Here is a 20501-nt window from a genome sequence, read left to right as displayed (position 1 = left end):
GTCTGAGATTCGGCAGGAATCCTTGCTTTCGACTTTCTTGGATACTTCTGTATGCATTTAAATTGCGTAGGTTAGATAAGTCACGTGATTCTGTAACACAGAACAGCAAGACAAATAATGTTTTTGGTGGAAGACGAACTGCGGCAGAACAGAAGCAAGGCTGTGTGCGGAAAATGCAGGGCAGAATGGAGAAGGATGCCTTCTCATACCCTTAGCTATAATCACTGCCAATCAATTCAGTCTTCCCAGGAATTTTTTTAAACTAGCCCAGTGAACTTCATTATAACAAACTGTTTCATTCCTATGTAGCCCTAAAGAGTGTCAAGATGAGCTGGAGGGCAGTATCGAGCAGTGGTTAGAGTGCATATGAGGGAAGAGCTTTGTCACTTGCAAGGCTCCCTGGATGGCCTCGGGTAGGTTCCAGATCTCAGCCAAATTATCACAGCGCAGATAAATAAGATTAGAATAATAAAGCACTTTGCATGCCGAATGATGACAGCAGGTGATAAACAGCCTTTGGTTTGAGCCTCAGAAAATTGGATCCTTTGCATTCCATCTTTGAAACTATTCAAGGCATGAAATATTTCTGGCGTCACCTTGGCATGTCTCCATCTGGAGGCTTCCCAGATTCCTGGCCTCTCAAGCACCCACATCCTGTGGCGGAGAGTTCCACAGTGTAATTGTCACGTTCGTCTGATTAAAAAAAAAAAGCACTTCCTTTTCGTAAGTCTGGAATGTGGTACCATCAACCCTCTCATCATTAGTAGCAGACAACAGATGACATCACCTTGATGGGAATGGAAAGGTGGGTTTTTAATTAGCAGGAAATGAGCTGATGAAAACAAAGAAAGAAAATAAGCGAGAAAGGGAAACAGCATGTAGACATCGGGTGTAGTAACACCACGTGGCCTCAGCCTAGATGATGATAGTACTAGCAGCATCACAGAGCATCTGTGAATGAATGAATGAATGAATGAATGAATGAATGAAGCCCTTCTGAACATTCCATCCTCAACGTTCTGTAAATGTCCCCTTGGAAACAGCATCCGCTCGTTTTGATCAGAGCAGCTGGTGAAGGAGGAAACATTTTGCCACATTATTATTATTATTATTATTATTATTATTATTATTTAAAAAAACAACACTGATTTGTTAATCATATATCTATTTACAGTGGTACTTCAGGTTACAGACGCTTCAGGTTACAGACTTCGCTAACCCAGAAATAGTACCTCACCCCAGTGCGGGGGTTCGAACCGCCGACCTTCTGATCAGCAAGTCCTAGGCTCTGTGGTTTAACCCACAGCACCACCCGCGTCCTATGCGTGTGAGTAGGAGATGACTAAACAAACATGTTTTTATCAGGTGCCAAAAAAAAGAGTTCAGTGAAGGTGCCCGTCTGATGTCACTAGGCAGGGAGTTCCAAAGTGTGGGTGCAGCCACACTAAAAGATTGTTTTCTTACAAATGTGGAATGGGTGTTACGCAGTCGAGTAGGCGTCAATGGAATAAGGCGATCTTGCAGGTCAGCTGGCCCCAAGTTGCTAAGGGCTTGGTATACTAATAGTAACAACTTGAACTTGGCCCAGTGGCAAATGGGCAACCAGTACAAATCTCTGAGAGCAGGATTTTTGTGCTGACAAAGCTTCACTCCTTTCAACAATTGTGCTGCAGTATTCTGAAATGTAGGGATGCGGGTGGCGCTGAGGGTTAAACCACAGAGCCTAGGACTTGCCGATTGGAAGGTCAGTGGTTCAAATCCCAGTGACGGGGTGAGCTCCTGTTGCTCGGTCCCAGCTCCTGCCAACCTAGCAGTTCGAAAGCACATCAAAGTGCAAGTAGATAAATAGGCACCACTCCAGCGGGAAGGTAAACGGCGTTTCTGTGTGCTGCTCTCGTTCGCCAGCAGCAGCTTAGTCATGCTGGCCACATGACCCAGAAGCTGTACGCTGGCTCTCTCAGTCAATAAAGCGAGATGAGCGCCGCAACCTCAGAGTCAGCCACGACTGGACCTAATGGTCAGGGGTTCCGTTACCTTTACTTATTCTGAACTGTACCTTTCTATGTATCTTTTTTTGTGCTTTTCGGTTTTATACATTTCACTAATTTTACAATCATTTTAACGTTTCAAAACTTGGCTTCCTTCGCCCTCTTTCTGTGGTCCCTTTATTTTTTATTTAATATCTTCTGCATATCCAAATTAACTTAATTTGCTCATTTATTCAATATATACTCTTATAAAACTGCAGGTGATTACAATAATCCTGCCAATGTTCTTACCTGTTTACAACTTATCTGTAATATTCAATAAACCATCTCCATTCTTTTATGAAAAGATTGTTATCTTGATTTCTTATTCTTCTGGTAAGTTTTGCAATTTCTGCATATTATGTTAGTTTTTGTACCCATTCTTCCTTTGCTGGAACTTCTACTTCTTTCCATTTTGGGGCAAGTAACATTCTTGGCTTTCGTTCTATGTATCAATCTCTTTATTATGGTCAATGGCCAATATTCAAAAAGACGCGTTGTTCAAATATATAAAATAGTACTAATCAAAACAGAGAATCATCGCAATGATAATTACTAATAATTGCGTCAGCCTAAAAGACTCCAGGCACAAGTAACAAAATGGAAAGTTTACTAAAACCACTCCCTGGTGAGATTTACATTCAGCGACACAAAAATAGCTACCCTGGAAGAGATGGAAGTGTTCTGATCTGAAAGGAGCAGCAAAATATTAAAGATACTGGAATTTCTGTGAAAAGTGTTCAGTATATACAGATGTGTGTGCCTGTGTGTGGGAGAGGGTGAAGTGAACCCTAACCCTAAAATACAAAAGAGTAGTGAAATGCGTATATTAGGCACAACCTGCATGCAAGCATGTATATATTGCGAGAAATTTGACTGAAATGCGGTAGAATTTTCATGCAGACTTTTAATCAAAAATAAATAAATTCACAAACTTCGCTATAATGGATAAAATTACTCGCGACTTGAGATTTTGACAAGGGCTGGGGCCACCCAGACACTTTTTATATGATTTGGCATTCCTTTATCACATGTCACCATGTTTTAGACCAGGGGTGTCCAATGTCCAAGAAGATCATGTGATTGACCAGGATCAACCAGGGACAGTCCATGATAGACCGGTTGCACAGGCCTGTTTTAGACAATCCTCACCACAGGCCTGGCCGATCTTGAACTAGACTTGGTAACCAGAAAAGGCTAATATTCTTTATGTGAAAGCAAAATTAATGACACTTTTCTTCTCATGACTAAAGGTAAAGGGACCCCTGACCATTAGGTCCAGTCGTGGAGGAGACTGGTGTTGCGGCGCTCATCTCGCTTTACTGGCCGAGGGAGCCGGCGTACAGCTTCTGGGTCATGTGGCCAGCAATACAATAATCTATTAAACATTAAAAGCTTCCCTAAACAGGGCTGCCTTCAGATGTTTTCTAAAAGTCTGGTAGTTGTTGTTCTCTTTGACATCTGGTGGGAGGGCGTTCCACAGGGCAGGCGCCACCACCGAGAAGGCCCTCTGCCTGGTTCCCTGTAACTTGGCTTCTCACAGTGAGGGAACTGCCAGAAGGCCCTTGGAGCTGGACCTCAGTGTCCAGGCAGAACGATGGGGGTGGAGACGCTCCCTTAAGAGCAAGGGCATGGCAGTGAAGATGCTGCCCCAAACTCCTTGGAATGCGCAACGATACGCAAAGATTCATCACGACCGCAATATTTTATCCTCTGTCCCTTTCCTGTGACATGGCGAGAATCTTCGGTAAACATTCCTGGAATGTTTCCATCCCCTCCTCAACAATGATGGAGCGGGATGCCTTGATGATAAAGGGAGAAACTAGTTGCAGGGATTAGGGAACGGTTGGCTCAGCCGTAGAATAAGTCACTGCCTTCATGCGAGGAATTCCAGAGTTCCTTCGTCCTAGTTTCTGGTCACATATCTGAGCGACTACATCATTTCTTAGAAGCAGACAACCGATCCAGCTTTTCATTGCATAAGGATGACACAAGGGTTGCTAAGACAAGGACGGGGAACCTTTTTCAACCTGAGGGGATCATTCCCTGCTTCTCAACTTCCTGGGGACTACTTGGGCGGGGCCAGGAGAAACAGTGGGCAGGGCAGCAAGTTTGTGCAATTTATACAATGAATTGAACTGCGCCTTTGTGCAGACACTGAGGTCCAGCTCCAAGGGCCTTCTGGCAATTCCCTCACTGCGAGAAGTGAAGGCACAGGGAACCAGGAAGAAGGCCTTCTTGGTAGTGGCACCCGCCCTGTGGAACATCCTCCCATCAGATGTCAAGGAAATAAACAACTATCTTGACTTTTAGAAGACTTCGGAATGCAGCCCTGTTTAAGGAATTTTTTAATGTTTGAAATTTTATCATGTTTTTATATATTTTGGTTGCCATATTTCAAATGTTGTTGAGCTTTTCATAGTTTTGCCCAAAGTTGTCGAACTTTTCTGAGCCATTTTTAACGAAATCCATCCAGACACTGTTTCCGACTCCCAGATGTCCGGGAAATTCCAGATATAGGGCATCCCTATTACAGTGGTGCCTTGGGATACATACGCTTCAGGTTACAGAAACTTCAGGTTACAGACCCAGAAATAGTACCTTGGGTTAAGAACTTTGCTTCAGGATGAGAACAGAAATCGCCCTGTGGCAGTGGCAGGCCCCATTAGCTAAAGTGGTGCTTCAGGTTAAGAACAGTTTCAGGTTAAGAACAGACCTCCAGAACTAATTAAGTTCTTAACCCGAGGGACCACTGTATATACTTTAGAAGCCGCCCAGGCAAAGCAGAAGAAAAAGCAGCAAAGCCAATGAACCAAAACTCAAACGACTCCGGTGGCTAACCCAAAATATCTAAGCAAAGTATCACGGCACACCCTCGTTATCCTAGCTCATCAATATGCATCAGTATTGCCTTGGAATGTTTTCTTTTTTTCCTCCAGGAGTTTTCACATTGTGTGTGCGTGTGTGTTGATACAAGGAACGAAGCACCATAAAAGGATTGTTGTCTCCTCCTGAGTCCGGGCTTCCCTGTTCTGACACATAGGCTGGTGACAAACCAATTCCCTCCCACTCTTTTGCCATCCCCGATTCCGAAATAGCACAGCCTCTGGGAAGCCTGCGGGCGAGACATGGAGGCACCAGCCCTTCCCTGTTGTTTTGCCTTCAGCAGGTGGAAGTCAGAGGTAAACTGCCCCTGAACATTGAGGCTCGGCGATTATTGTGTGACTGTCGAGTACCATTTTCCAAGTGCCGATCTTCAATACAGTCAAAAGCAGGGGTAGGCAACCTAAGGCCCATGGGCCAGATGCGGCCCAATCGCCTTCTTGATCTGGCCCTCGGACGGTCCAGGAATCAATGTGTTTTTACACGAGTAGAATGTGTCCTTTTATTTAAAATGCATCTTTTGGTTATTTGTGGGGCCTGCCTGGTGCTTTTACATGAGCAGAATGTGTGCTTTTATTTAAAATGCCTCTCTGGGTTATTTGTGGGGCATAGGAATTCGTTCAATATTTTTTTCCAAAATATAGTCCGGCCCCCCACAAGGTCTGAGGGACCCACGGCTGAAAAAGGTTGCTGACCCCTGGTCAAAAGCATTCTTTCCCTTTAGACCCTGACACTGGCTTGATAATAGAATCACAGGATCACAGAATTGGAGGGGGGGCCATAGGATCATCTAGTCCAACCCCTTGGTGCATATTTTGAGAACCCATTTGTTTCTGTGATTGTAGGTTGTTTTAAGCTGTTCTTAATATTGGGCTTTAATGTTGCAGCCTGCCCTGGGGCCTTAGGGAGAAAGGTAGGTAAGTAATAGCAGTAGTAGTAACAACAACAACAACAACAACCAGGTGGCTGGCCACTGTTTTAAACACTGGGTTTCATCAAATGCCATCCCATTGGGCCAAAACAACATTTTAAGGCCATCTTTTCAAGTGGGCTGAGTGAAGGACAATTTTTATTATTTGTTTCTTATGTTTATATCCCACATTTCTCCAAGAAACTCAAGGGGGCGTACATAGTTCTCCTTCTCCCCGTTTGAGCCCCACAACAACCCTTTGGGGTAGGCTAGTCTGAGAGTGAGTGGCTGGCCTGAAGTCAGCTCATGGCTGTGGGCTCAAAGACTCGCTTGCCAGTTTTGTGTGGCTGTGGCTTCCAGGGAGAAGATCTCTCCAGAGGTCTGCAAGATCTCTCCAGAACCCAGAAGCCACTGCTTCTTCTGGCAAAGAAGTGGGGAGAAGCGGCTGCTGCTCCCGGTGAGATTTTTGCAAGATTCCCACAAGATCTCTGTTGTCTTTGTCCATGGAGTTTGGCCACCTCATGAGAAGAGAAGACACCCTGGAAAAGACCCTGATGTTGGGAAAGATGGAGGGCAGAAGGAGAAGGGGACGACAGAGGAGGAGATGGTTGGACAGCGTTCTCGAAGCTACCAGCATGAGTTTGACCAAACTGCGGGAGGCAGTGGAAGACAGGAGTGCCTGGCGTGCTCTGGTCCAGGGGGTCATGAAGAGTCGGACACGACTAAACAACAACAATATGAGATCTCTCTGAAATCCTCAGCCGCCTCTTCTCACTTATCACGGGGTGGAGGGGACTCCTGGCCGCTCTGGAGAAGTGAGGTGAAACAGAAGCAGAGGCGGCTTCCAGAAAGAGCCTTGTGAGATCTCAGGTGGGGCTCTCACTGGATCTCGCCAGAACCTGGAAACTGACACTTCTCCTTGCTTCTCTGGTTGCTGTTGAGGTAAAGGGACCCCTGACCATTAGGTCCAGTCGTGACCGACTCTGGGGTTGCGGCGCTCATCTCGCTTTATTGGCCGAGGGAGCCGGCATACAGCCTCTGGGTCATGTGGCCAGCATGACTAAGCTGCTTCTGGCGAACCAGAGCAGCGCACGGAAACACCGTTTACCTTCCCGCCAGAGTGGTACCTATTTATCTACTTGCACTTTGATGTGCTTTCGAACTGCTAGGTTGGCAGCAGCAGGGACTGAGCAACGGGAGCTCACCCCATCACGGGGATTCGAACCACCGACCTTGTGATCGGCAAGTCCCAGGCTCTATGGTTTAACCCACAGCGCCACTCGCTTGCCCTTGAATTCCACTGCCCAAGATGGCTGCCTCCGTCTGTCTCATGGTTGCAATGACCCTCTCCTTCCGAGCCCCTTCCAGAGACCTTGTCCTGCTCAGATGGGTCCCTCGACAACCTTTTCTCCCAACCAGGCTCCCAGCCCCCTCACCTCCTCTCATCCTGTGACACACTCCCTGCCCATCTAATTAGTCACACCCCACACCTTTGCATCGCAATGTCTATTTACCAGTTCCCATGGAGGCTGAGCAACTTGGCAACTCCATTATGAAACCGCCCCTCGGGCAGAAGAACCTCGGCAGGCGACGACGCAGCCCTGCCTCCGAAGCTCGGCTGAGGCCATCTGGTTCCTTGGCTCTTGGCCGCGTATGCGAACCAACTCCCAGTGAATTGTACGGAGATCTTGAACTCGGGTCCTGCTTCCAAATTTCCCACTGGTGTCTAGATGGCCACAGTGAGAACAGAAAGCTGGACCAGATGGGTCATTGGCCTGATCCATTGGGCTCTTCTTATGTTCTCAAACATTCTCTCAAAGCGCACAGGCTTTACACCTCTTTAAGTCCAATAGAATATGTGATCCCTGATAGGTTGGGACATTTATAGCACTTGCTGGAAACCTCAGGAGGAAAAAGTTGCTCTGGTGCTCAGCTTGAGAGTTTCCTGTTGAGACAGCTGGTTGGCCCAACAGGCTCTTCTTAAGTGTTTTCAGACAGAATAAGAATAAGAATAATTTATTATTTATTCCCCGCTCATCTGGCTGGGTTTCCCCAGCCACTCTGGGCGGCTTCCAGCAGAATATTAAAATACAATGATTCATCAAATATTAAAAGCTTCCCTAAACAGGGCTGCCTTCAAATGTCTTCTAAAAGTCTGATAGTTGTTTATTTCTTTGACATCTGATGGCAGGGCGTTCCACAGGGCGGGTGCCACTGCCGAGAAGGCCCTCTGTCTGGTTCCCTGTAACTTGGCTTCTCGCAGGGAGGGAACCGCCAGAAGGCCCTTGGCGCTGGACCTCAGCGTCCAGGACAAATGATGGGGGTGGAGATGCTCCTTCAGGTATACTGGGCCAAGGCAGGATACACGTGCACCATACATTAAAAGTACTCTTATAGCACATTAAGAGTCATAGAGAATCTTGGCAACTGTAGTTTCTTAAGGCTGCTGAGCTTGCAGAGTGACCATTCCCAGCACCTTCAACAAACTACAGTTCCCAAGATTCCACCATGACTCTTGAAGTGGTATAAAACTGTTTTAAATTGATGGGAAGGTTGTGGCCTGAAAGGCAGAGCTGTGCCAGAATTGTTCCCCTAGTTTCATCAGTTATTATTGTTGTTGTTGTTTTTATCACTATTATTATTATTATTATTATTATTATTATTATTATTATTATTACCCTGCCTTTCTTTCAGAACCAGGACTCAGGGCAGCTTACACAAATTAAAAACAACACAGGCAAAGTAGAAAAGGCTAAAAGCATATAAAAGATCATAATGAAAGAGCAATTAAACTCTCATAAAATTACAGCAATATTAAAAAAACAAATCTTATTAAACGCAGGCAGTATAAACAGCACAGTGCCGTTTAAAGCTCTTTCCTTTAAACACAGTTAGTTCCCAAAGGTCTGCTAGAATAAGACAGTCTTCACCTGCCAGTAGAAAGCAAGCAAGGAGGGAGCCAGTCTAGCTTCTCAAGGAAGGGAGTTCCGCAGCTTGGGGGCAGCCACCGAGAAGGCCCTGTCTTGCATCCCCAGGGGCTAAGAAAGGGGCCTCCTCCGAAGGTCTTTCAGGTGGGCCTAAGCTGTATGGGGCTTAGAAGTCATAACCAGCATTTTGAATCGTGCCTGGAAACAGACCAGAAGCCAAGTGAGGTGCTGTATCAAGGGAGCTGTTTACTCCCTATAACCGAGTTAATTTCATAGAAATCATTTTGGAATAGGGTCGCCATGTTTCAAAAAGTGAACATCCAGACAAAAATGGCAACCCTATATTGGAAGTAATTTTACAATACAGTGGTACTTACAGATGCTTCAGGTTACAGACTCTGCTAACCCAGAAATAGTGCCTCGGGTTAAGAATTTTGCTTCAGGATGAGAACAACAATCGTGCGGCGGCAGCGGGAGGCCCCATTAGCTAAAGTGGTACCTCAGGTTAAGAACAGTTTCAGCTTAAGAACAGACCTCCAGAACAAATTAAGTTCTTAACCTGGGGTACCACTGTACCGTAAAAACATGAAAAATGATTGCATCATGATATGGTGTGTTTATGTTTATGTTTTTAAACTCTGAGTTGCTTGGATATATTCCTGTGTTTGTAGTTACTGTTGTGTTACCCGTTTGTATGATTTTAACGATCTTGGCTCCGCTAATTTTCAAGGTGGTTAGATGTTGTTCCTCATTTCTGAGGGGCTGTGACAAGAGGTGGAAACCAAGATAGAGTGTTTGTGTGTGTGTGTGTGTGTGGAGAGAGAGAGAGAGAGAGAGAGAGAGAGAGAGAGAGAGAGAGAGAGAGAGAGAGAGACTATGTCTGTAGTGGTGCTTCCTGTCTTTATTTGATTCATTCAGTGGCGTAGCGTGGGTTGTCAGCACCCGGGGCAAGGCAAGTAATTTGCGCCCCCTAACCCATGGATTTGCACCCCCTAACCTTACCCCCCAGATGTTGCGCCCGGTGCAGCCGGTCCCCCCTACACCCCCCACGCTATGCCACTGGATTCATTGTATTTGATTTAATGTATTCCTGAGCCGCTCAAATCTCAAAGCAGCTTACAAGCAATGCATAGCAGTAAAATAACAAAATGTAACAGGACATCTTTGGTGGCATCAGGAAAAGCTTTGTGGGGGGAGGAGAGAGAGGAAATCTCTGTTTCCAAGACTCAGCTCCCATCTGGAATATGAGATCTGGAATACTGGAGTTTTTTAAGCAGAGGTTGGATTTAGTTGAGATTCCTGAATTGCAGGGGGTTGGACTAGATGACCCTCGGGGTCCCTTCCGACTCGATGATTCTATGTATGGTAATTATCCACTCTCACAGCGTCCCTGCGAGGGAGGTCATTAGGCTGACTGAGCATGAAGGAAAGTGACTTCCTCGTCGCAGCAAAACATCACTGCTTAGACGAATAGAGCAAAGTAGCGATCCTCAGGCTGTAGGGTCAAATGTGGCCCTCCAAGGCTTTGTAGATGGCCCTCAGAACTCTCCCTAGGTAGCAACGCTCGCCGGCCCTGCTTTGCATGCTCCTTGGGTGTTTCTGGCTGGCTGGGATTTGTCACTAATCTCTGATCATGCCTCTTGCTTCCCGGGATACAGAAGAAAGGGTGAGTGTGTTGGAAAACTAGCCTACTGTGGAAGAGTAAACTCTACATCTGTTGCTCTGCCAGTTTTGTCAGTGGCCTCACCCACCTCTAGCATGCAGCCCCCAAAAGATTGCTCAGAAGGGAATGCGACTCTTGGACTGGAAATAAAAGGTCCAGTAGGGACACGGGTGGCGCTGTGGGTTAAGCCACAGAGCCTAGGACTTGCCGATCAGAAGGTCGGCAGTTCGAATCCCCGCGACAGTGTGAGCTCCCGTTGCTCAGTCCCTGCTCCTGCCAACCTAGCAGTTTGAAAGCACGTCAAAGTGCAAGTAGATAAAGAGGTACCACTCCAGCGGGAAGGTAAACGGCGTTTCCGTGTGCTGCTCTGGTTCTCCAGAAGCGGCTTAGTCGTGCTGGCCACATGACCCGGAAGCTGTACGCCGGCTCCCTTGGCCAATAAAGCGAGATGAGCGCCGCAACCCCAGAGTCGGTCATGACTGGACCTAATGGTCAGGGGTCCCTTTACCTTTACCTTTACCGTTAGAGATCTAGAATCGTTTCAGCAAGGCAGGATCCTGCCAGGCTAGCAACAACATGGATCCATCCTTAAAGATCCTGTCCCTTAAACGAGATGCGATGAAGGAAAGACAACGAGCCTGCTGCAATCTTTCTTTCCTTATTTCTTTATTTCGTGGATTTATACAAATAATAATAATAATAATATGACAAGCAACACAAGAGGTCAAAACGTTTGGCCATCCGCCCAGCCCAGACTATGGAAACCGAGGATAATTCTTGCCAGATGAGATGGAAAGGAATGGGACGGATCCAGACCTAACTTGGACACTCGGTGGATAGCTTCATGATGACCACGGCATACCAGATTTGGCTGCAGGGAAGGGTTTCTTCAAAGCATTTCATGGTGGTTCCCATTTGGCGAGTGTTTAGATCTCAGACCCATTTGATTTGTCCAGTGTAGACGTCAACCCCAACCCAGAACGCCCTTTGCTACCCAACCTCTGCTCTCTCCAACCCAGGAATCACACACAGCCCCAACTCCTAGCCTCTTGCTCTAACCGCTAGCCTCCGCTTCCCTTTCCAGGTGAGGAAATTGAAAGCCATTACCCCTGAGCTTTGCACCCTCTCCCTTAGGCCCCTGGTAAATTGTGCAGAGACGAGTTGAAGGGCCACAGTAAGTATTGGAAAGAGGGAACTGGATCTTCCAAGAATTCACCCCCTCGTGGCTTATCAGGAGGTGAAGGGAAGACCACTCAAAGCTTTCAAATGCATTGAGTTGAAGGACTGTATTCAACACAGCTAGACCTGATGTTGGAGGCTAGAGGACGGGGCCACGTTGGAACTCTGGCAGATCAAGGGGTGGAGCCAGTGCAGGAACTGGTGGGTTATGGGCGGAGCCTATATAAATCCAGTCTCTCCAGGCTGGTTCAATCACAACCCATGTTGCCACAGTTGTAGTTAGTTGGGCCAAGATTTGCATTTCTCCAGTGGTCGTAAATTCGGGTTGAGTGCTTGCCTAGGTCCAATCTCCATAGCTTCTCATCTTCTTCCGCCCACCTGATCTGGCACAGCCAAATCCAATCCATTTAATTCAAACTCCATAGCTTCTTTGCTTTGTGAATTTAGAAGACTAAAAGAACACCCAAGGAGGAGACCAGGAGCTTGAAAACACAGCTAATGGAAGAAGCATCATCAACGCTATGGAAGCGGGCGAACCCAAGATGGACTGGCCAAGCGGGGAACGAATTCCACCACCGAGATCAAAACTTTGGATTGAATGTATAGGTTTATTTTTAAAAATAATAATAACATTTCCAAGGTCTGGAGCAAATAGTATTCTGGATTCCGGATCTAGAGAGAGGAGGGAAACATGGTGCTCTGGGCATTCTAGATCCAGGGGTGAGAGAACTGAAACATAACAAATCTAGAGGCAAGGGCTACTAATTTATTTTAAAAGTAAATCTCCAAAGAGTTCTGGATCAGATCTGGAAGATCTCAAACAGACAGACATGCAGAAGAAGAGTTTGGATTTGATATCCTGCTTTATCACTACCCGAAGGAGTCTCAAAGTGGCTAACATTCTCCTTTCCCTTCCTCCCCCACAGTATGGAGGAGTTTGGGGGCGTTGGCCTGAATTATCAAAACCAGAAAATAGGAAATTTGAGAAAACATCCAGACGGTGAGCTAAAATGACCTCTTAAGGGTCCAGAGCTCCTCCGTTTGAAGGTTCTCGAGTTGAGCGGTCAGGAACCGAGAACGTCAGTGTAGCTGGAAAGCTTACAACAATGCCATTCTAGAGTGGACTGGAGTGGTTAGGGTGGGAACCTGGGCTGGGAACTGAAAGTTTCCCAACTTAAAGGTGATCAAGCTCTAGACTTTGATATCTCAGAACCGAGCAAGGGGAGGGGATAGAGAGCACCCCAAAATATTAACACTGCATTGACAACACATTGACATCATGGCGGACAGTCTCTCGTTCTTCCTGTGTAAACGGTCCGAGGCCTTGTGGTTCTGATCCTCTGAGGTGCGCGTTACTTCTTACTCTTTGTGACTCGGCACCCCTTTGCTGCGTCTCCCATGACGCTCCAGTACTCGCCAAATTGCAGTTTGGCCTCGTCGCCGTCGCCATGGCATTCAATCTTATCGTCCAATGTGCCAACGCTCTGTTTGAAGAAGAGAAAGAAGCTGTCAAAACCCAGCAGGGAAACCAGAAATTGGATTGACAGTTTGCCGTTTCTTTTTCCAGACTTGGGGGGGTTGGACTAGGTGGGCCCAGAGAGAAAAGTGGGCGGGGCAGCAAAGGTCAATAATTTCACCTCTGCGCAGGAGGGCAGTTTCTGTCCCGTACTCACCCACCCTCTGTATCCTGGCAAGTTAAGAGGCATGGCCAGAATTCAAGGACACATTCCAGCCAGGCAAAAACACTCAGGGAGGTTGCCAAGCAGGGGCAGGGAGAGGCCATGGCCTGGAGGGAAGGGGCAAGGCTTAGAGAGATGCCTGGAGGGCTGAACCTGAGGTTTCCTAGCCCTGCATTAGAAATCTACCAAGTTCCGTTGCTTTTTTCATTTTTAGTCAAGTGATAAATACCGTATTTCTTGCTCTATAAGACTCACTTTCCCCCTCCTAAATAGTAAGGGGAAATGTGTGTGCATCTTATGGAGCGAATGCAGTCTGCGTAGCTGTCCCAGAAGCCAGAACAGCAAGAGGGATTGCTGCTTTCACTGCGTAGTGATCCCTCTTGTTGTTCTGGCTTCTGAGATTCTGAATATTTTTTCCCCTGTTTTCCTCCTCCAAAAACTAGGTGCGTCTTGTGGTCTGGTGTGTCTTATAGAGCGAAAAATACGGTACTTCTTTATTTTTTGGAGGGGGGTCCTTTCTCCTTGGAAAAACTGCACCTCTCCCTTTCCCTGCTCCATTCAATGGATGTTTCTGTTCCATTTGTTTGTGTCAGGGATGGGGAAACTGCAGCAAGCCTTCCATACATTGTTGGAATGGGGCAACCAGGCCAGATGTGTATTATTATTATTATTATTAGTCTCTAACTCCCATCAGCCCCAGCCAGCAAGGCCAACAGCCAGCTTCTGTGGGAACTGAAGTCCAATAAAATGGAAGAACACAGATTCCTCCTTCCCGACTTGTATGGAACAAGAGAAACAAGGCTGCAATCAAAGCATCATCAGAGGAATGTGGACACAATCATCTACCATTACTTCCACAGCTGAGTGTCACACAACAAGGATCTAGGCCTCTCTTTCCCTCCAAAAAACCAGGCCCTGCAGGCATTGTTGAACGCTCAACACCCCTGACAATTGGCCATGCTGTCCAGGTCTAATGGAAGCTGGCGTCCAAGAACATTGTTGGACTACAACTCCCATCATCCCTGGCCATTGGCCATTGTAGCTGAAGGGGCTGGTGGAAGTTGTAGTCTCCCTACGACACGTGTCAGGCCCCAGGTTGAGGGAAGCTGATCTAGGCTGAAGAGAGGAATTGCATCCCTTTGGTTTGGAATTGTTCCCCGACATAACACAGAAACACCCCCCCAAAAAAACTCTGCCACCCGCCTGGCGGACGTCTATCTTAGATTCTAGGTCTAGATTCTCTTCACCTCTGCTAAATGTGGCAACCTCTGTCCCACCAGGTCCCTCAGCTCGTTGGGGGTGATGCACTCTTTACGGCCCTTGACGGCGTAGCAGTGGAAGTTGTTGATGACGATTTCAATGGCCCTCTCCACATCGGTGAGCTCTTGAGAGTTCTGGGGAAGGAGAAAGACAAGGGGAGGAGTCATTGCGAGACGCAAAGCATCAGCACAAGTCTGTGATCTCAAAAGAAGGCAGTCAGACCGGCCCGACTCCCTCCTACGCAGTTACACCCTCCCCGAAACTCCATTAAGACTCCCAAGATTGCATACCATCTTTGGTGAGCAATCTGGAGATGATTATCCATTCCATTTGCACCAAACAGCCCAGCTCCATTACAGAGGAAACCACAACACCCATCCTCTTTTGTGCTAGACCAGATAAGATATGTCCCTTGTCCACAAACATATCAGTCCAGAACGAATCATATCCTTGTTTACCATATCCTATGTTGAAACTCATTCATTTCCTGACTCACATTCTGCCTGCATTAGAATGAATGAAAACTGAAGTCAAATCCATCCCGAATCTTCTAAAACTTCAGGAGATATCCAGAGTCTATCTTCAATCGCTGGACATATTCCAAATCATTTTAAGACCTGGTTGTTGTTTTTTTACAAAGGCCACAGCTGTGCCATACATTTAAAGCACCATGATCCCACTTTAAACAGTCATGGCTTCCCCCAAAACGAATCCTGGGAGTTCTAGTTTGTTAAGGGCGCCACTGAGAGTTCTTAGGGCAACCCCCTACTCCCCCCTCAGAGCAACAATTCCAGGAGTGGCTTAACAATCAATCCCTCTTCCCAAGGAACTCTGGGAATTGTAGTTCTCCTAACAACTGTCATCCTATTTCACAAACTACAGCTCCCAGAATTCATTGGGAAGAGGCACATGGCTGTTTAAAGCAGAAAAAGTCAAAGGGGCATGGAGAGTCAGTGCTGAGGACCGAGCTTCCCAAAGGGTACTTCCCCCAAAGTTGCACTCCAGTTCCCATAAGCCCCAGCCAGCAAGGCTAATGGCAATGGATGATGGGAATTGTAGTCCAATGACATTTGGAGGGGTATCAGCACTCTGATATGATACTGTGGGTGTCAGATGCGCATCAGGTGGGCGTTCTATAGCCTCAAAGGATGGATGAGAAATCTGATTCTGTTCACATTTAAAGGCAAATTGATCAAACTGATGCATTACAAAACAAAATACAAGCATGAAAGACAGCTATCCTCCTAATTTCGCACTGTTCTGAATTTTGCAATGCATTTCTCTGGCCAAGTAAAGGTGTACAAAAACACAGGTATTGGTAAAAACCGTGTGCAGAAAAGTCTCATATTGGAGACTTTGCAGAAATGTGCCGGTCGCAGCGAAATTGCATTCAAAAACAATTGTATAGTAAGAGAAATTCGCACTGAGGTGCTGACGAATTTTTGTGAGGACTTTTAAAAAAGGGAAAACCCTGCAAGCTGATCTGGAAATGCAGAGAGCTGAATTTCAGACTGGGAATATGAGGAATAGAGAGAAACGGAAATGATTTGCCCATCCTGACAGCCACGATTATTTGATGCACACAAAAATCTCCAAAGCCAACTGATCCATCTGATCATGTGCACTGCAAACAGGATTAACAGTGGAGTGGGAAAGACCCAGGGCCTCTTTTTGCACTGTGGTGTCTAGGGACATATCCTGACCCTCAGTTCTCGGCCATAAAAGCGCCATGCCACCAGGCCCGCCAAGACCCAGCCTGAGAGAGAGTTTGTGGCCTCTCACCTTAACATTCCCACCCCTTGCCTTTCCTAATTATTACACAGGAAGTTGCCTTGTACTGAGTCCATGTAGCTCAATGTTGTTTACACAGACTGGCAGCTGCTGCTCTCTAGGATTGCAGGCAGGGGCCTCTCCCAGCCCTACCTGGAGTTTCCGGGAATCGAACCTGCAACCTTCGGCATTCAAAGCAGACTCTCTACCCTTGAGCTATTGCCCTCCCCTGCTTTCAGATTTACTTTTAACTGGGGGTGCCAGGGACTGAGCCCCAGACCTTTGGCATGGAAAGCAGATGTGCTGCTATTTTGCCCTATAAATAAAGTAAGGCCCTAGTCCTCATTGTTTGGAAGAAGGCCCTGATTAAGACAGGAATGGAGGGAGCTGTTCTGTATTGAGTCAGACCTCACGGTCCATCTAGATCAGTGCTCTCCAAACTGTTTTTGGACTACAACTCCCATCGTCCCTAGCTAGCAGGACCAGCCATCAGGGATGATGGGGACTGTAGTCCAAGTTGGAGACCCAGGTTTGGGAAACACTGATCTTGTCTGGTATTGCCTGCGCTGACCACCAGTGGTTTCAGGCAAGGAGCATTCCCAGTCCAATAGGTCTTACTCTTGAGTAAGTGTGCCCAGGACAACAGCCCATAAATAACAAAAGGTTCTTGCTTCCTGCGACTGCCACCCTTAATTGGGGACTGAGTCCCACCGAAGTCACTGGAAGCGACTTCCGAGTAGACCTGCACAGGACTGTGCTGTGCCAGCATCTTTTTTAATGAAATGAAATGAGATCCCATTTTGAATCCTGAAAATCCATATGAAATCTTCCTTCTACACCATATATATATATATATATATATATATATATATATATATATATATATATAAAATCAGCAGGGAAAACCTGTTTGAATGCCAAGAGAAGCCAGAGCTTTTGGGCGTTTCCCTGGATGAACGTCTTTCCTCCGACCGCAAAGCCAGTTGATCCAGAATATATATTTAAAATCAGCTGAGGGATCTGGTCTCCATGACAGAAGTCACTTGTGGAGCCTGCTGACATGTCATTCTGGACCCAATGTGCTATTCGTATTCAGGGCTGCTGGGATAGGAGGTATCTGTGCCTCCTTGGTTGTTTTTCTAATCTGCATCTTCTGCTGCAATTTCACCTTCATGCACACACACATATGGAGTTTAGACCAATAATCTGGTGACCTCCAGATGTTTGTGGACTGCAGTTCCCATCAGCCACAGCCAAACGGGACAATGGTCAGGGCTGATGGGAGTTGTAGTCCAGCAACATCTGGAGGGCCACAAGCCTGCCCGCCCACCCATTTCCTAGACAAATGTCCCAGCCAATCAGGGATCACATATCAAATGCACTTACAGAGGTGTAGAGCAGGGATGAGGAGCCCCTATGTTGTTGGACTACAACTCCCATCAGCCCCAGCCAGCACTGGTCAATGACCAGGGATAATGGGAGTTGCAGTCCAACAACATCTGGAGGGATTCTCCTTCTCTGCATTAGAAGGAAGGCAAATGATGATTTAGTTCAGGGACAGGGAACCTGTGATTCTCCAAATCTTGTTGGGTCCCAGCTCTCATCACACCCAGCCAACATGGCCAACAGGCAGGGGTGATAGGAACTGTAGCCCAGTAATATTTGGAGAGCCACAGGTCTTCCCACCCCTGCTGTATACACATGTCCCAACCAATCAGGGACCACATATTAAATGCACTTGCAGAGGTATAGCGCAGAATGGGGAGCCTGTTGACCTCCGGTTGTTTGTTGGACTACAACCTCCATCAGTCCCAGCCAGGATGGCCCAACAGTCAGAGATAACGATGGGCATTGTAGTCCAGCAACACCCAGAGGGCACCAGCTTGGGAGAAGGCTGGCTTATGCATTGCCATCTGATTTCCCCTTTCACAAGCCATGGCCCATGCTCAGTTGGCAGAGCACGAGACTCTTTATGTCAGGGTCATGGATTCGAGTCCCACATTGGGCAAAAGACTCCTGCATTTCAGGGGGTTGGACTAGATGACCCCGGGCCCCTTCCAACTCTATGTTGCTATGAAATTTTCCACCTTCTCTCCTCATTTCCAGAAAACAGCATCCTAGGCGAGGACAATGAACTCTGACTCAGCGCTAGACTTGGCAACCATCTCCACTTCTAATAAGAATATTGCCAAGATATTCTCCCCCACCCCCAAAAAAACCCACACCACCTAACAATCTCCTCTCATTAGGAGATTTTTCCTTAAAACATTTCAATGTGTCCCAGAAGGAGGACCATTCCAGAGGAGATTAGAATTTTGCCAAGGTGGTAGACAAGTCTATTCTAGGTCCCAGAAAGTCAGCGTCTCACACAACTAGAAAGAACTGGTTTGGCCGAGGAGATCCCGAAATTTCCTTAGAGGGAGTTGGTTGCGCAAGAGGATCTCTCCCTCTCTCCTGGGGAAGGACTGGGTCTCGGTGGCAGAGTGTTCCTAACCACACCAACCCTTTTTCCAGAATCATGAGGGCTTTAGCTATGGCGCAAGATCATAGCTGTCAACTTACAGATTTGAAAATAAGGGACCAGCAGCCTTGAAAATAAGGGATCAGCACCCAAAATAAGGGATTTCCCGGGCACTGGTATGTTCAACTTCTGAGCCCCTCTGAGCCAAAGGCAGAAAGCCCAGCCAGCAGCCAAATGAAGCCTCATCAATAAGGGACAGCAGCGGGACACTTGACAGCTATGGGCAAGATATGTAGCCAAGGTACAAAGTACGCACTCTGTATGCAGGAGAGCTGCTGCCAGTCAGTGCAGGCCACATTGAAGTAGATGGAGCAATGACAGCTTACTATAATCCCTGGAACATTAATGAAGGAAACGGACCCCTGTATTTTAGCCAACCCAATCCAGTTCCCTATGACATGGGGTTCTCCTTTTCTCCCAGAAGCTTTGCTGAGTTTAAGATCCACAGATGATCCGAGAGGGCATCCTTTCCACACACCCCCCCCCAAAAAAACCCCTACGCGCACCCCCCCTTCCAACACAGAATGATTTCCACAATTTCTCCTCTCCCTTCCCCAGAAAACCGAAAGACAGTCCCATTTCCCCACTCCAATTGACCTTTCTCTTCTTGCAGCAACCAAAGCCCATTGTTGATTCGGTTCGGTTCGTTCGGTTCGGCAAAAATCCCCTTTTCCGGAGCAAGTTGTGGCGAGTTGGTTCCTTGAGATCCGCTGGGTAGTTCCCGCAAAGAGGCTCTTAGAAATCCAACAAGCGGCTGTTTTTCCTACGTGCGGCCAACAGAAGGGGAGAACGGAGACTTTTAGCTTTCCATCAGATCCTGCCTCTTTTATTTCCCCATTCCCCCACCCTAGTCTGAGCCTGTTTGGGAAGGCAAATTGTTGAGCGCTGCCTGAACATGTCCGGAGCGATGAGGCACGCCGCTGAGCGAGAAAAGGATTGGAGTTCACGGGGAAGGGGTGGGAGTCCGGAGGAAGGGGAAAGCCCACCGCCGCTACTATCCCAAACAGCAAACACCCCTTGTACCCCTTCTGTTTTGGAATGGGAGCCCCGGAGGAGTCCCAAAGGAGAGAAGTCCTGCTTACCTGCTCGAAGGGATCAGCTGTGCTGGATAGAACTGCCTCTCCTGCCACGGTTTTATATCTCAAGAAGGCAGGTGTAAGAGACACCTTCGGGAGATACGAGGAGGCGGTGGTGGCGCAAAGCATCTCGCTGCGCCGCCTAGCATCCTGCCAGCGTGGAACTCCACCCATTTCCTAATTTTTTAGTCACGGTGCGGCGGGTGAGCAATTGGTATGACAGGAGGCCAGTTTACGTGACTCCTCTTCCCTCCCCGCCCCCTCCAGTTTATCAAACTCTCCCGCTTTCCTCATCTCATGCTCTATCCCAGTGATCGCCAAACATTAAGGATCTAAGAATGTACATCCGTGGCTCCCAATTTTTTGGATGCCACACCTTATGGATTCCATAAACTCATCTCCAGCGCCCCCCTCTAAAAGCAGGGACGCGGGTGGCGCTATGGTCTAAACCACTGAGCCTCATGGGCTTGCCGATCGGAAGGTTGGAGGTTCGAATCCCCGTAGTGGAGTGAGCTCCCGTTGCTCTGTCCCAGCTCCTGCCAACCTAGCAGTTCAAAAGCAGGCCAGCGCAAGTAGATAAATAGGTACCACTGCGGTAGGAAGGTA

At 47.3% G+C, this 20501-nt stretch overlaps 1 protein-coding gene across 2 annotated transcripts; it reads right to left on the bottom strand.

Moving 5' to 3' along the window:
- Positions 1 to 12177: 12177 nt before the first annotated feature.
- Positions 12178 to 20039, bottom strand: LOC309358693 (protein S100-A14-like). 2 transcript variants are annotated; one of them, XM_081892086.1, is made up of 4 exons: positions 19902 to 20039; positions 19417 to 19582; positions 14516 to 14662; positions 12178 to 13073 (listed from the first exon to the last, which is right to left on the bottom strand). In XM_081892086.1, the coding sequence occupies exons 2-4, from the start codon at positions 19444 to 19446 to the stop codon at positions 12942 to 12944; spliced, it is 309 nt and encodes a 102-aa protein (XP_081748212.1). In that variant the 5' UTR covers positions 19447 to 19582; positions 19902 to 20039; the 3' UTR covers positions 12178 to 12941. The 2 variants fall into 2 exon arrangements, with proteins under 2 accessions (XP_081748212.1, XP_081748211.1); XM_081892085.1 differs by lacking the exon at positions 19902 to 20039 and having other exon boundaries at positions 19417 to 19669.
- Positions 20040 to 20501: the final 462 nt, after the last annotated feature.

This window comes from Podarcis melisellensis (assembly GCF_964234715.1).
Source record: "Podarcis melisellensis genome assembly, chromosome: 16".
NCBI classification, from domain to species: domain Eukaryota; kingdom Metazoa; phylum Chordata; class Lepidosauria; order Squamata; family Lacertidae; genus Podarcis; species Podarcis melisellensis.
This window is presented reverse-complemented; position numbering and strand designations above follow the sequence as displayed.